Below are 15941 nucleotides of genomic sequence, written 5' to 3' on the forward strand. Positions count from 1 at the left end.
CCGCGTGATGCCAGCCAATAGATGACGTCTCGAATTCCTATTGAACCATGTGACAAGGGACCCTTAAACTTCCTTATTTTGGGGCTAGCCCGCATGCCTACAGAGGTAAGTAACTACAGGAAACAGAGGGGTCATCAAAGCTGAAATGAATGGGGTTCAGCTGCGGAGACCATTACAGGAAATCCACCTCTATTGGGTATAGCCCCCTTTCCCCATGACTAAGGGAACTACGTGTGCTGCCGTTACCTGTGGCTCACAGAAGGCCTAAGCCTCCGCCGTTGGGAGCCTGGGGTATGCTTTCATTCTTCTTGGTGCAGCGCCTCTACCTGGGAGGAATCCTAGCTCTGCAGGATAACCCCTCACAGGAACCAATACAATAATAGTAATACACCACACAGGTAAAGATTAACAGTTTACTCACACACACTAATAACAACACACTGTAATGAACCTTCCCTCAATGCAATGACCCCATACACTGTTCACACCCCATTGAGACCCCCAAAGTACTGAGGTGCCCTGGGCACTTAACCACCCTGTGTCCACAGAGTCAAGCCCACCCAAAGTGTGTGGAGTACCGCTACCCCCTGTGTATGGCCGTTGGTGCACGTTGGGTACTTTCCTGGTCTTAGGCCAGACCAGGGCGACTTGGATGATGGATCCTCAGAACCGCAACGTGATCCCACGACGTCGTCTACCGGATCCTCTCCTGTCCGTAGACGTCCGCCTCTTGAGGGAGCTCTAGCATGAGTGTGTCCCTTAATGTCTACACTGTGTTATACATTACCGGTGTACTAACAATATAAAGCTACTGGGGAAGCATCCCTATCTATGGGCCTCACTTACAGCATCCACAAACTACAGGGAGTCGGGGCCTAGCTGGGACCTAGGGGGAGATCTGGCCTAGTCCAGCGGAGCACTGCTCCCTGGACAATACCTCACTCCTCGCCTTCCTGCTCCTGACTGGCCCACAGTCTCTAGCACGCCAAATGTATCTTTCCCTTTCTCCCATGGATCCTGCAACCCTATTGGCTGTGCGCCCCCACATGGTAAGCAGCCCCGCGGGCTGCTGGGAACTGTAGTCCCTTGCAGAGCCGAGAAATGGCCGCTGCAACTCCTAACTATCTGCGCATGCGTGAGGATCGCACTGCGCATGCACACAACAAAGATGGCTGCCGCCATCGTCCGAGTCCGTTGCAGAGTTCCGACTGCTCCGGCGGCTCCACGCAGCAGTTCCCCCTCACTGGAGGTAAGGAGGGGGGCTCTGCTACATCTGTAATGTTTATTTTATTGTAACCCTGAGTTAATGTACCACTGTAGCGCTTTCCTTCCAACAATGAATATACTGTAGTGACAAACTTCTAATTTACTATTACAGACAACATTTACACATTGGGGATCATTTATCAAAGTCTTCAAGCTATGACACAAAGTATGACACACCTGCTCTATTATTGTAGTGATAATTATTAGCTAAATATTTATTGTTTCAAAAGAGTAGACACTCTGGCCTATTCACCCAGCAGTGATAAGTGGTTTAAAGGGTGATAAATGACTTTATAGGCACCTATGCACTAAGCGCCGATTACACAAAATCGCCGTCCTGTTTAAATTGCCAGTTTTTACAAGGTTGCTATCACGGTATGCAGAAAGCTCAGAATACCAGTGATAGCAACATTTACTAAACTGGCGAGTAGCTGGCGACATGCTGATCGGCTCTCTGAAGAGGGCTTACCCTCTTTTTTTCTCATCAGGGATGAGTCCCTACGCAAATCTCTCCATAGATCAACCATTTCTAATGTAAAAGGAAATACCAGTGTTTTGAAGCAGATTGTCTCCGGAGCAGAACTACGTTGATTTGACGTCCGGGGACCCCTTACTTCCCAAGATACAGGCCCCGTTATGGGGTGCCGGTATCTCCTATGCATTGTATTCCCACGGTCACGTGACGCGGGACATTTAAATGCATAGGAGATACCAGCACCCCATAACGGGGCCTGTATCTCGGGAGGCAGGGGGTCCCTGTACCTCAAATCAACGCAATTCTGCTCCGGAGTCCGCCCGTTGATCTACACTAGTTCGTGCACCGCTTCCCAGCTGCGAGGCAAGTCTGGTAATATCTCCCACCTGTCTCCTGCACCTTGCAGCCAATCTCTGCCTTTGCGGAGGCCGCACCTCCCCTCAGTCCCATTCATGCTTCACTGCTATATAATCTCAGCTGTCTCACTCATTCCTTGCTGAGCATAGTTCATGGTAAACTTGTGTTTCCACGTCCCTGCCCTGCCCTGTGCCTTGTGCTTTAACTTTGTTGCTGCTTATTTCTCCTGTGTACCGACCCGGCTTGACTTTAGGACCTCTCTCTGGATTACCGACCCCGACTTGCCTCAGACCATCTGCACTTCTCAATCCCTGACCACGGCAATTGGACTAACTACCTTCCTACTTTCTCCAACCCCTGACCACGGCACTCTGGACACTGACTACTCTCCTGGCACCTACCTACGACCGTGGCAAGTATCCAGACTAACCCACTCTCTCCAATCCAAACCAGGCAATCTTGACTATCCACCCTCCAGGTGCGCCTCCGCTGCTGTGGGTGTGCAGTTTAATACTTTTCCACCTCAGTACGGGGTCCCACCTTGTTCATGGTGTGCGCAAGCGTTACACCATAGCGGTTACTAACCGCTAAGGTGATTAAGGTTATAGAGCCATTATATTGTATTTTTTATGGTATTGTTGATGTCCACGGAGGACAAGGACGGTGATGAGGATGAGGACGGCCTTCATCATGGCAGGGGTAAGTGCAAGTTTTATTTACTTTATGCTGCTGATTTATGTTTTATTTCAAATGGGCAAATGCACTATTATCCATATCTGTATGTGAGTAATTTTGCCCAATACTGTACTGTATGTATTGGGGGGGGTGTATTTATTTGAATGTATTGCATTTTTTATGCACATGATTGATACCGTAGGCCAGAGGGGACCCCTGGACACCCACAGGGACAACTTGAGGTCCCCAGACCCACATGGGGCCCCCGGTCACCCGTGAGGACACCTGGAGGCCCCCGGGCCTCCACAGGAACCACCCGAGGACCCCCGGACACCCGCGGGGACCTCCCGAGGACCCCCAATGGCCTCAGATATCAATCCTGTGCAGAAAAACAAATGCTTTTATGTGGGAGTACAGGTGGTGGGAAGTACATATTGTAATGTTTATTGGGGGCAGAGGGGTGTGAGTGAAGGGCCAAGTACCCCCTTCATTCACCCCCACCTACCCCCAATAAACCTGCTATTATGCCTTAACCCCTTCATTGCCTTAGCGGCTATCCACTATGGTAATGAAACTGCTTTAATTAAATTTTTACTAAATAGTGTGCGGGAGCAGGGGTTCTCCAGAGATGAACCATTTTGATTTAAGTCTCAGGGACCTCCTGCTTCCCGAGTTACAGGCCCTAGTATGGGGGCATCGGGTGCCGGTATCACCGCCATTTTCAAATCATCCACGTCACGTGATCAGGGTATTTAAATAATGGAGGAGATACCAGTATCCCATACCAGGGCCTGTAACTCAGGAAGCAGGGAGTCCCTGAGGCTGAAATCAATACGGTTCAGCTCAATAGACCCCCTGCTCCTGCACACTATTAATAAAAATGACATTAAAGCTGCTTCATTACCATAGCAGATAGCCGCTACGGTAATTAATTCATTTTAAAATTTATTTGTGTCTTGATACTAGTGTGCGGGAGCAGAGTCTTCTGAGTTGAACTGCATCGATTTGAGCCTCGGGGCCCCTACTTCCCGAGATACAGGCCGCGTTATGGGGTGCCGGTATCCCAGTGCAGAATTTAAATCCCACGGTCACGTGAGACTGAAGATTTAAAAGCACAGGGGATACCGGCACCTATATCTCAGGAAGTAGGAGTCCCTGAGGCTAAAATTAACGCGGTTCAGTTTAGGAGACCCCCTGCTCCCACACACTATTATCAAAATCAATTTTTTTATTGCACGTTCGCCTGTAAGAGCCATGCATGGAGACGCAGCGTATAGCCTTTATAGCGCAATAGCACTGATACAAAAAACAGGTCGGACGATAGTCCATTTTTTTATCGGTCATAAAAAATGGCCACATCTTTGTGAATCCCGTTTTTGGCTTCATGTCTTACAGCGTGATAAAAAAAATGGAGATGGGCCCATGCTATAAGCGGTTAAAAAAAAATATCGCCGGGCCGTTTAATTTGCCAGTTTTTTGAGCGTTGCTATCACGATATTCAGAAAGCCTCGATTACCTATGATAGCAATATTCCCAAAACGGGTGAGTAGCCGGCGACGTGTTGATCGCCTCTCTGAAAAGGCCAAATCCGGCGATTTGTTTGAGCTGCAGAGAGAGCTGCACAGAGAGAGCCGCCTCTCCCTGCGCAAAACTCACCAGAGATCGATGTGTTTTTATATTAATTTTAATTCTACTGTAGATGAGAAAGGGGTCTCCAGCGATGAACTGCATTGATTTCAGGTCCAGGGACCCCCTGCTTTCCGAGATACAGGCCCCGTTTAGGGTGCCGGTATATTCTATGCATTTTATTCCCACGGTCATGTGACACGAGACATTTAAATGCATAGGAGATAACGGCACCCCGTAACAGGGCCTGTATCTTTGGAAGCAATGGGTCCCCGGACCTCAAATCAAAGTGGTTCTGCTCCGGAGACCCCTGCTCATCTACACTAGTATTACAATGTATATTAAAACAGCTGCTAGCGACAATAAACATTAAAAACACAACACTAATACCCACCTCCTCTACCCCCACATGATTGATACCAGAGGCCGTGGATGTCCGGGGGTCCTCAGGTTGTCCCCGCGGGTGTCTGGGAGCCCTTGGGTTGTCCTTGCGTGTGTCTGGGGGCCCTTGGGTGGTCCCCACTGGTGTCTGGGGGCCCTCGGGTGGTCCCCGTGGGTGTCCCGGGGTCCTCAGGTTGGCCCCACATGTGTCCTGGGGTCCTTAGGTTGTCTCCACGGGTGTCTGCGGGTCCTCAGGTGTTCTCTGTAGGTATTTGGGGATCCTGAGGTGGTCACCGCAGGTGTCCGGGGTTCCTCAGGTGGTCCCCATGTGTTCCCACTGGCCTGCAGTACCAATCCTGTGGCAAAACCAAAATGTGGAATACATTCAAATAAATACACCCCCTACACCCCCAACACATACAGTACAGTAATGAGCAAAATAACTATTATCCAGATATGGATAATAGATAATTTGCCCATTATAAAATTATACATTAGCTAGCATAAATAAAGTAAATAAAACTTTCTATTTACCCCTGCCATCATGAAGGGTGTCCTCATCAGCATACTCCAGGTCCATGTCCTCTGTTGCTAGAAAGAATACAATTAAAAATACAGTCTAATGGCTCCTAACCCCTTAATAATCTTAGCGGTTAATAATTAAGGGGTTAACCCACCTTCCCCTGCTACACACCCAGGAGGCCTAATCACCCAACCCGGGACCACTATACCCACCCTCTACCCATTGATTGGCATAGTGGTACATCATACCCATATAATATAAGCCACTATAGCAGTCAATGGTCACCCTAATAAAAAAGCATGAAGGCCAAAAATACACAATAATAAAAGATATACACAAGCACCTAAACACCCCAATTCAAGAAATAAAAGCACTAGCCAACCAATGAAATAAATAAAAGCACTAGCCAACCAATGAAATAAATAAAAGCACTAGCCAACCAATTAAATAAAAGCACTAACCAACAAAACAATTAATGAAATGAAACCAGTAGCCAACGATACAAATAATTCATTTAAAATGCTAACCAATCCTAAAATGTACTAAAAACAAGACATCCAAATTCAAAACAATTTGATCAAAACAATAAACAGAAACCGAAAAATAGTAAACAAGCATTTGCAAAAAAATGCGTTGGCTGTCACTGTACCCTGAAGGGGCACAGATTAATACATTATCAGTCAATGGGCAAGCAAATTCATAAAAATAAATAAATACAATGAAAAAACCTGAAAAAAAAAACAATTTCATAATTCAATATTTTACTTATCTTTAGAAGTCTTCACCCTCCGAATCCCGTTGTATATGCAAGCTCTCATACCACGACGTCATCACCCGCAATCCAAAGCCATCATCCTTGAAGACCAGTATCAGGTAAAAAAAAAATGTTCTTTCTTTTATCTTCTGTCACCGTCTTCTTTATTCATCTGTCATTATTTCTTCTTTTCTTTAATCTTCTTTCTTCATCTGTCAATCAAAAGCCCCATGGTGTTCAACGCGGGTGTCCGGGGGTTTCTCAGGTGGTCTATTTTCATCTGTCAATCCATAGCCCCATGGTAAATCCACAACAGGATGTTGTCTCGTCTGCTTCTTGAGGTAAAATGAGACGTACAGGCCTTATATATGGCTGTGATGTCACATTTTGGGGTCAGATGGCACAGCTCCAATCCGATTGGACCCTGTATCATGTACCTGCATCTTTTTTTAATTTAAGGATGTGATGTCATCTCCAAGGAAGGTACGTCACATCCTTAAAACCACATGGCTCTATCACATGGCATTATAGCCAATGAGATTGAAGACAAACCCATTGGTTGCTGTACCATGTTATAAGTCACATTAATTCAAAAGGATGTGACATCATCCCTTAAAGTGACGTCACATCCATTTGAACTAATGTGACCTATCACATGGTACAGCAACCAATGAACTGTGATATAGCCATGTGGTTTTAAGGATGTGACATACCTCCCTTGGAGATGACAAAAAATAAAGAGGCGGGCACAATCCGTCCAATCGGATTGAAGCTGTACCATCTGACCCTAAAATATGATGTCACAGGCCATTTATAAGCCCTGCAAGTCTAATTTTACTCAAGTAGCCGACGAGACAACATCCTGTTGTGGATTTACCATGGGGCCTTGGATTGACAGATGAAGAAAGAAGATTAAAGAGAAGAAGAAAATAATGACAGATGAAGAAAGAAGACGGTGATGGAAGATAAAAGAAAGAAGATTTTTTTTACCTGATGCTAGTTTTCAAGGTGGATGATGTTGGATTGCGGGTGATGACGTCGCAGTACGAGAGTTTGCAGATACAACGGGATTCGGAGGGTGAAGACTTCTAAAGTTAAGTAAAATATTGAATGTATGAAATAGTTTTTTTCCCCTGGTTTTTTTCATTGTATTTATTTATTTTTATGTATTTGCTTGCCCACTGACTGATAATGTATTAAACTATGCCCCTTTAGGGTACGGATAGATACAGTGACAGCCAATGCATTTTTTGTCAAATGTTTGTTTTCTATTAATTTGTTATTTTTTTGATTTCTGTTTATTGTTTGGATCAAATTGTTTTGAATATGGATGTCTTGTTTTTAGTACATTTTAGGATTGGATAGCAATTTAAATTAATTATTTGTTTTGTTGGCTAGTGCTTTTATTTATTTATTTAATTGGTTGGCAAGTGCTTTTATTTATTTCATTGGTTGGCTAGTGCTTTTATTTATTTCATTGGTTGGCTAGTGCTTTTATTTCTTGAATTGGGGTGTTTAGGTGCTTGTGTATATCTTTCCTGCAGCTTACTCAACAGAGACTATTCTTACTAAAGAAGCCAATGATTTACATGAAGCAAAATCCCAAGGTCAATTCCCCCACCTCCCCCCAATACCCTCTCTCAACATCCTCCTCCTGCCTATGTCCAATAACTTTCTATTCCTGGGGCAGATGCCCCACTCGCCTCCCAGAGTCCCGCCTCTGTACATGACCAAAACCTACTTGGACTTTTAATGAGAATTGCATAAAATGGTCTTTTATGGATAAATGCCTAGTGGTCTGGGCGAGTCGTCACCCAAATAATAGACAATGTTAATCTCCGACATGCACATACGACATGTGTAATTAATATGGCAGAAATTATTGTGTATTTTAATCAATCTGGCACAGGAGAGATTAATGTTGGTTACAAATGGTCTTAAAAATACAACAATTATTTGTATGGCCTGTTCAACCACTGACCAGGCTTAGTTTTAACATCTGATCTTGCCAGTGGGACAATTGAAATATGGCTTTCCTGACACTAAAATAAATGGTACCCTTTTAAATGTACCTTGAAAGTCATTCTTAAGGGGATCTGCAGATACTAGAGAGTGTAGCTAAGCAAGTATTCCAAAAAGAGTAAATGTACTGTATTAAATATGAAGATATATGGGCCAGACAGAAATGAGCAAGAACAACAAATAGATCTTTGTAACCGTTGTGATTACATGAATCAAATAATACCAAGATCCAGGGTTTTCCATGTACTGTATAATCTATGATATTTGTTTCTCCTGCTAAAAATAGACGTTAGGTGGTCATATTTAATATGCAGGCGTATGTATTAAGCGCATACACAACAGTGAAGATGGTGTGTAAGTGTTAGTGGTAAGTATTATAGAAACAAAATTATGGTCTATTATATATTCAGGCAAACTTTAAAGAGTCATAAAGAAGGTTTATTTTCTCTCAAGTCATAAAACTGTCAAACTGATTGATGTAAGGCAGGCCTGCACAACAAGCGGCCTGCGGGCCGCATGCGGCCCGCCGTCACTCACTGTGCGGCCTGCGGCGGCAGCGGCGGCTGCTTTCCTCCTCCTCCCGAGCCCCCTTTCCCTGCCACCGCGAGCCGAGCCCCCTCTCCCTGCCCCCGCGAGCCGAGCCCGCTCTCCCCTTCCTCCCCAGGGGAGCTGAGCCCGCTCTCCCCTTCCTCCCCTGGGGAGCCGAGCCCGCTCTCAAGTGCGGCACTTCCGGTGCCCAGCGAGCAAGCGAGCACGCGCGCGCAGTCCCGCCGTGATCGGAGGCGAGGAGGTGATGTGAGGTGCAGGGGGATATGTGCAGGGGGATATGTGCAAGGGGAGGGGGGGGATATGTGCAAGGGGGGATATGTGCAAGGGGAGGGGAGGGGATATGTGCAAGGGGAGGTGGGGATATGTGCAAGGGGAGGGGGGTGATGTGCAAGGGGAGGGGGGGTGAAGTGCAGGGGGGGGATCTGTGAAGGGGGGGATCTGTGAAGGGGGATCTGTGAAGGGGGGGATCTGTGAAGGGGGGATCTGTGAAGGGGGGGGTGATGTGAAGGGGGGGTGATGTGAAGGGGGGGTGATGTGAAGGGGAGGTGATGTGAGGTGGTGATGCGAGGTGGTGATGCGAGGTGGTGATGTGAGGTGGTGATGTGAGGTGCAGGGGAGGTGATGTGAAGGGGGGGTGATGTGAAGGGGGGGTTATGTGCAGGGGGGATGATGTGCAGGGGGGGGGGTGATGTGCAGGAGGGGTGATGTGCAGGAGGGGTTATGTGAGGTGCAGGGGGTTATGTGAGGTGCAGGGGTGTGAGGTGCAGGGGGGTGATTGGAGGTGCAGGGGGGTGATTGGAGGTGAAGGGGGTGATTGGAGGTGCAGAGGGGGTGATTGGAGGTGCAGAGGGGGTAATTGGAGGTGCGGGGGGGTCATTGGAGGTGCAGATGGGGGTCATTGGAGGTGCAGGGGGGTGATTGGAGGTGCAGGGGGGGTGATTGGAGGTGCAGGGGGGGAGAATGATGTGAGGTGCAGGGGGGGAGAATGATGTGAGGTGCACGGGGGAGAAGGATGTGAGGTGCAGGGGGGTGGGATGTGTGTGGTGTGCAGGGGGGTATTGTGTGTTTGATATGGAGGGGGAGTATTATGTGTGTGGGTGAGGGGGAGAGATGGGGGTATGAGAGATAGATGGGGAGTATCGCAAAGGTTGATAGTGAGGGGTTCTGGGGGAGATATGAGGATGATGATGAGGGGTGCTGGGGGAGATATATGAGGATGATGATGATGAGAGGTGCTGGAGGAGAGATGATGATGATGATTTTACCCGTGCGGCCCAAATTTTTTTTCCTTGGAGCAGTTCCCTTCTTGCTTAACGAGTTGTGCAGGCCTGATGTAAGGGATGAACTTATGTTGTTCTGAATTGAGGGAATTTAGAATATGGAGCCCTACTTTTTAATTATGAGTTCGATTTTCAACATAGGGAGTGTCCATGCTGGAACATGTGTAATCTTCATTTCCACTGAAGACCCTTTGGGAAAGATCTGATCAATGTTAGACTATAACGTAAGTTAGATTCTTTGTTTTTCCTTATTCTTTTAATTAAACTGTCTGCATTTATTATAACTGTATGTTCATGTAATAATCTTCTTTCTGTAACCTAAGCACTGTATTTTTGTATATCAAAGCTGAATTTTAATAAGTAATACAGTAATTCTGATTGAATTGTTGCACGATTTGTAGAGAGTAATCTACATTTTCAGACACATTTTGATACAACACATTTTTGTGTTAGGTGCATAGTTTCTCTTAATAAACAGAGACCAGCGGCTCTGTACAACTTTTAATATTAGCTTTGGTGGTGGCAGAGGGTATATTGGGATGGATTAAGGGGAGATATTACTAATTTGAGGGTCTGGAGATATTCTCTAATTTGAGAAAAATAAATCAGCTGTATAGCTGTGTGTATTAACCCTTGTCCCATATACAGATCACGTGCTCCCAGGTATGCCATACACTGGCGGCACACTTTATTAGAGTGCGGCCAGTTCCGCAAGCCGGGAGATTTCCCGGCTTGCTAGTGGCATCCCCTCGGCGTGCCGCGCGTCACTGATGCGCGGTCACGCGTCATCGGGTGCCTGCGCCCCCTGCACGCGCGTCCAGGGCTCCCCGAGGGAGACCTGGTGTCCCGCGATGTGGGGGACGGCGGCAGGGGGTTCCGGGGGACCCGGCGGACCCGGAGAGGAGAGGGGGAAGCCCCGATCGGCGGGCCTCTCCTCCGAGGCTTCGGCGCGCGCCCGGGACATCCCGGCGCGCGCCAGGTTACTGTCGCGGCCGAGACCGGGCAAATGCTCGAATAAACTCGGCCGCGACAGTACGTGACAGCATGTTAGTTTAAAAACCAGGACTGAACCAAACTGTCTGGAAAGTTTGGAGCAAGAACAATGATATGAATTGACACAAATTAAAAATGGCAATACGTACCTGTAATTGTTAACACAGGAAGATGTAAGGTTGTGTTCTTCAATGTAGTGTTTTAATTCCATGAGTGATTCACTATTACATGAATTTCTGGAAGACAAAAATGTTATTTGCCGTAATTTGTACTAATTTAGTAAATGGTACAATCATATTGAATGTAAAAATATCGAAATCACTGAATTTGTCATTAATGTTTCTTTTAAATGTCTATGTTAAGGCAGGAGATTAATTTGAAATGAAGACACTGATTTCTGCAGTGGGACCAAGAGGTTTAAGATTCTAGTTAATCTGTAGCTCAAGTAAAAAAGTAGGGGACTTCTCTGTTAGCATTAAAATGACTCTGGGAGGGAGATTTGTATCATTTACAATGTAGAACATCTGATTTAAATGCAATTGACTAAAATTAGACAAAGACTGAATCGTTGTAGCTGCTATTTTCATCATGAGGAATCTGGTTTGGGCCAGGTGGGCATGGTAGCATGACTAGATTTGCATTGTATTTCTCAGCCGTAATTCAGTTCTTTGGTTCTCCTGGATTTTGTGCACAGCTGATTGCAGCACGAAGGTGGCATTGCCGATGCGTTTATAGCAACACACAGCTTTCTTGCTTGTGATGTGATACCTAAATCTGATCTGAATCAGACAAGCAGCTTCCTTCATTTAGCTGTAGCATCTTTGCTCCAGATACTTCCTAACATTTGACTGGATCACAATTACAGATTGCTTCAAATGTTCATATTTCTTTCTTTCTTTGTCGTTGCAGTCTGCGTATTGACTGACTGGAGGAGGCATGCTGCTTTATTCTGGCAATAAAACAGACAAGCTTCCATTCCTCTGAAGACAGCCTGTATGACGAACGTTGCATAGTGTTTGCGCAGATAATTTTTTCTCGCCAACCTTCCTTGGTTAAGAGTGATGAAAAGTTCAGTCCGCGCTCTGGCTCTTTAAACCTGGAATGTTGATCCCTCTCTGTTCTTTTGCTGCTCTCGTGTTTTGAGGTGTCTCCCCCACCTCCAAATGTGGCTTCCACCGGAAGATTCCGACGGTGATACCAATGTCAGTAAAAGAGAAAAAAACACAAAAGCGCACCAAGATGAGAGATGTAATTTGTATTACCAAAAATAAAAATAGTAATAACTTACATATAAAATTTCTTTAATGATCCCCGATTCTGACGTTTATCACAGGAGTAGGGCATCACATAGGGAATAAATGGGCAGTCTCAGTCCTGGGAGATCAGTCCCGCGCGCTGGGGCTGTCTCCGTTATGTCTCCTATCCTCCACGTGTAGTAGCGTGGAGGATAGGAGACATAACGGAGACAGCCCCAGCGCGCGGGACTGATCTCCCAGGACTGAGACTGCCCATTTATTCCCTATGTGATGCCCTACTCCTGTGATAAACGTCAGAATCGGGGATCATTAAAGAAATTTTATATGTAAGTTATTACTATTTTTATTTTTGGTAATAAAAATTACATCTCTCATCTTGGTGCGCTTTTGTGTTTTTTTCTCTTCTTTTTTTTCTCTCTTCCTTGGTTAAGAGCTCTGAAGTATTTGTGACGTGTTAGAACACTTCTCTTATCTTTCAGAGTCTGCTCTGATCTGAGAGTTCTAATGGAAGGCACAAAGGTGTGCTCTTATCCTGCTGAAAGGCGCCCTCTGCTTCTTTCAGTGCCAACTGTACTTTCAACTTTTCTCGTTGGATTTAGTCCTTCACCTTTTATTCTTTGCAAAACTTCTCATTTCCTTCATTATCAGACAGATATGAAACCTCCTCTTTCAGGTTTCTGTTCTCTCTCTTTTTTACAGTCTCTATAACAGTCAGGACCATTTCGTAGTCATCCATCCATTTACACACCTCTGTACTGAGACTTCGGAACTCCTGGCGCAAGACTTCCATCTTTGTGTTGAGAGTTTGAAGCTCGATTTAAGAGACTTACAGATCAGTACTTTGACTGTGAATCTGTTTCTGAGAGACTTCCAGCTCTGTACCAAGATGTGAAATTCCTTTTCAGACTTCCTGGCAAGAGACAACCAGCTCTATGCTGCTGCTCCAAAATGTTGCTGACCTAGGCCCGGACCTATTGGGAAATCTGCAACTGTCTATACAGCATTGAGTTGCTTAATATTATTCCCCCTTCCTCTCTATCTCTGTGGGGTGATGTAAATGATTCACACAGGTTAGTACACTTTGGTGAATAGACTCCTTAGCCTTTAAAACAAATAATAATAATAATATTGTTCTAACTATTTACCTGTTATGATCATTGAGGTCATTCATAACCCAGATTCTTACTTCAGACACTGTGCGAGGATTCAGATTGGGTATTTCAATAGTTCGCAGGATGCTAGAAAATACATTGTATCTATAAATATCATTTTAAAATTAACTGCATGATCAAATGATTATTTGATCATAATACCATTCTTTTTCTACAATGTTTTTTTTTTTTCCATTATCCCTTCAGTGTTTGGCAGGACGGCCACAAATTGCTCTGCAGGTCTCTCCAGTACAGAGTAGTTTAAATCTAAGAAGAATGTATTGCTTTTTTCTGCATGTCAAGAAGAATTGAAGATGTTGCCATGAGAGGAATTAGGTAGACATGGGGTGCTCCACTCCAGTCCTCAACCCCTCCCCCCCAACAGGTCAGGTTTTAACGATATCCCAGCTTCAGCATAGCTGGCTCTATCAGTTGCTCAGACTGAGCAACTGATTCAACCACCTGTGTTGACGCTGTGATATCTTGAAATCCTGACCTGTTGGGGGAGGTGTGGGGGGGGGGGGGGCGATGGCCTGGAGTTGAGCACCCCTTAGGTAGACAATGCTTAATGCCCATATTGTAATAGTATTCTTCATTTTCTCTATTCCTAGTGTGTCAATTGAACTGTACTGTCTTCTATTGCATACATCTGCATAAGGATGGAACAGTACATCGCTGACATACTTAATGGAGTTTGCAATATCTTAAATGGTCAAAGAAGAAACACAAAAACGTACCTTTCATTTCTGGTCACTCCGCCATATGCTGATCCATTCAGCATTATATTAACCACACCGCATGATGCTCTGGCAAACTAGAAGAAAAACAATAATGGACAATGGCCTAGATCAGGGGTACCCAACTCCAGTCATCAAACCCTCTCAACAGGTCATGTTGTCAGGATATCCGAGCTGCATCACAGGCAGCTCAGGCAGCTCAGGCAGCTCAGGCAGAGGCTCAGTCAGTGACCGAGACTGATAAATAAATGAACGCATGGTTTTAAAACAAAATGATATCACATTATTTACTAACATAATGATGTTGATAATAAATAAATGCACAATAACAAAATATTTGCATAAAAATAAACATTACATACAAAAATAGTCAGGGATACATTTGACACTTGAGTTAAAATTGAGGAGTTAACAATTAAGATATTTCCCATCCTGGTGAACTACATAAACCCCCACTTCGAAGAGGTACACTGGTAGTGCTGTTGGGAGGGAGAGAAACACTGGGCACAAGGAGATGAAAGATACAGTAGTTGGTGTTTGGTGAGTGATACATTTGGTTGTCTTGCTCAAAATTATATTGTCCATATGTGTGCTGATCATTTATATTTGAGTACTTTTCTGTAGCTTATGCTTTGTTACTTACTTGTCTCTTAGTGTGTGATTGCTTAAGTGGCTCAGAGTTGGTCTGTTTTATTGCTACTCTTTGATTGGTGTAAGAGGTTGTGAAGATTGGATGTGAGGAAGGTGGGTGGTCACCCAGGTGTGTGTCAAGTCAAGTCACAAGGATCATAAGTCAAGCACAGGATCACAGCCGCCATTTTGTCTGTATCTACATTCTGAGTGAAAGGATTGAAAGGAGTATGTGAGATGTATGCAAGAATGTTGGTTTGTGCAGTCGCTCCTAGCAGAAATCAGCCCCCAAAAATTCTCAGGAATCGATGTTGTTCTGACCCTAAGTAAAGGTTTGCTTTCCTTGCATAACATATAGAATTTAGTTTGGATAAGGTTTTTTTTTAGTATTATTTTGTATAATTTCTGAATTTTTCCATTTTCTAAGCCAGCCCCTTCAGAAGGGGCATATTACTCATTAGCAAAGTATAAAAGGTATTGTCAACCATTATATTGTGAGAGTGCTTTTTTCAAAGCCGTCTCCCTGCGTATGCTTGTATACAATAAAAACACATTTGATTATTCTGAACCCGCATCGTAATATTTTTTACGTTCTTTCACAGTTGGCGTCTGAATAGGGACCCCAATACCTCAGAAGCAGGTGCCTGGCTGGATCAGACTCCTCGGTCACTTAAACCGTGCACAACGAATCAAGGTAAGTCTATCCTTTTTCACAAAAAGTCTATAGTTTAATAGTTTAAGGGACCTATAGAGAGGTCGGTCTTGAAGGGTATTCTATCCAAGTGACTGGGTCCTTTCAGTGTCAAGTGAGTTTTTATATTCATATCATTTTATTATTTTATTATATTCTACTGTCTCCATATACCTGTGAGATTATACTCAGTTGCTAACTGCAGCGGGACTAGGCAAGAGTCCTTAAGGTATAATATTCAGGGTAGTCCGGTGTCTGAATTGATGAGGATATATAATTAAGGGACGAGCTCTGGATGGACATATGTGTCTTGGTAGCAAGACGCCGCAAGAAGGTACCAGTGTGTTTTTACTCTGATTGCCACAGCTGTTCCTTGGTTATATATTGCCTTGTTTTGTCAATTTGTATTGCCTACACCTACAGTAAGTGCCTCATAATTGACGTTGTGAGGTAAGAGGAAGAATTATGGGGAACCTACATTCTCATTCACCGACCAAAGGGTCGCTGTTAGAAACTAAGTGCAGATTATATGTGACAGCATCAGGGAAATAAGTTTGAGTAATCCCTGTCTGTTT

At 44.7% G+C, this 15941-nt stretch overlaps 1 protein-coding gene across 1 annotated transcript in view; it reads right to left on the minus strand.

Annotated features, from left to right (window-relative positions):
- LOC142465166 (ADP-ribosyl cyclase/cyclic ADP-ribose hydrolase 1-like) overlaps window positions 1-15941 on the minus strand; it is a 69597-nt gene that overhangs the window by 5996 nt on the left and 47660 nt on the right. The window contains exons 5-7 of the mRNA XM_075569125.1: window positions 14046-14122; window positions 13303-13395; window positions 11051-11137 (exon numbers count right to left, since the gene is read on the minus strand). Of these exons, the coding sequence (XP_075425240.1) occupies window positions 11051-11137; window positions 13303-13395; window positions 14046-14122 (257 nt within the window). The remainder of the gene's footprint in view (window positions 1-11050; window positions 11138-13302; window positions 13396-14045; window positions 14123-15941) is intronic.

This window comes from Ascaphus truei, chromosome 1 (genome assembly GCF_040206685.1).
Source record: "Ascaphus truei isolate aAscTru1 chromosome 1, aAscTru1.hap1, whole genome shotgun sequence".
In the NCBI taxonomy this organism is placed as follows: Eukaryota; Metazoa; Chordata; class Amphibia; order Anura; family Ascaphidae; genus Ascaphus; species Ascaphus truei.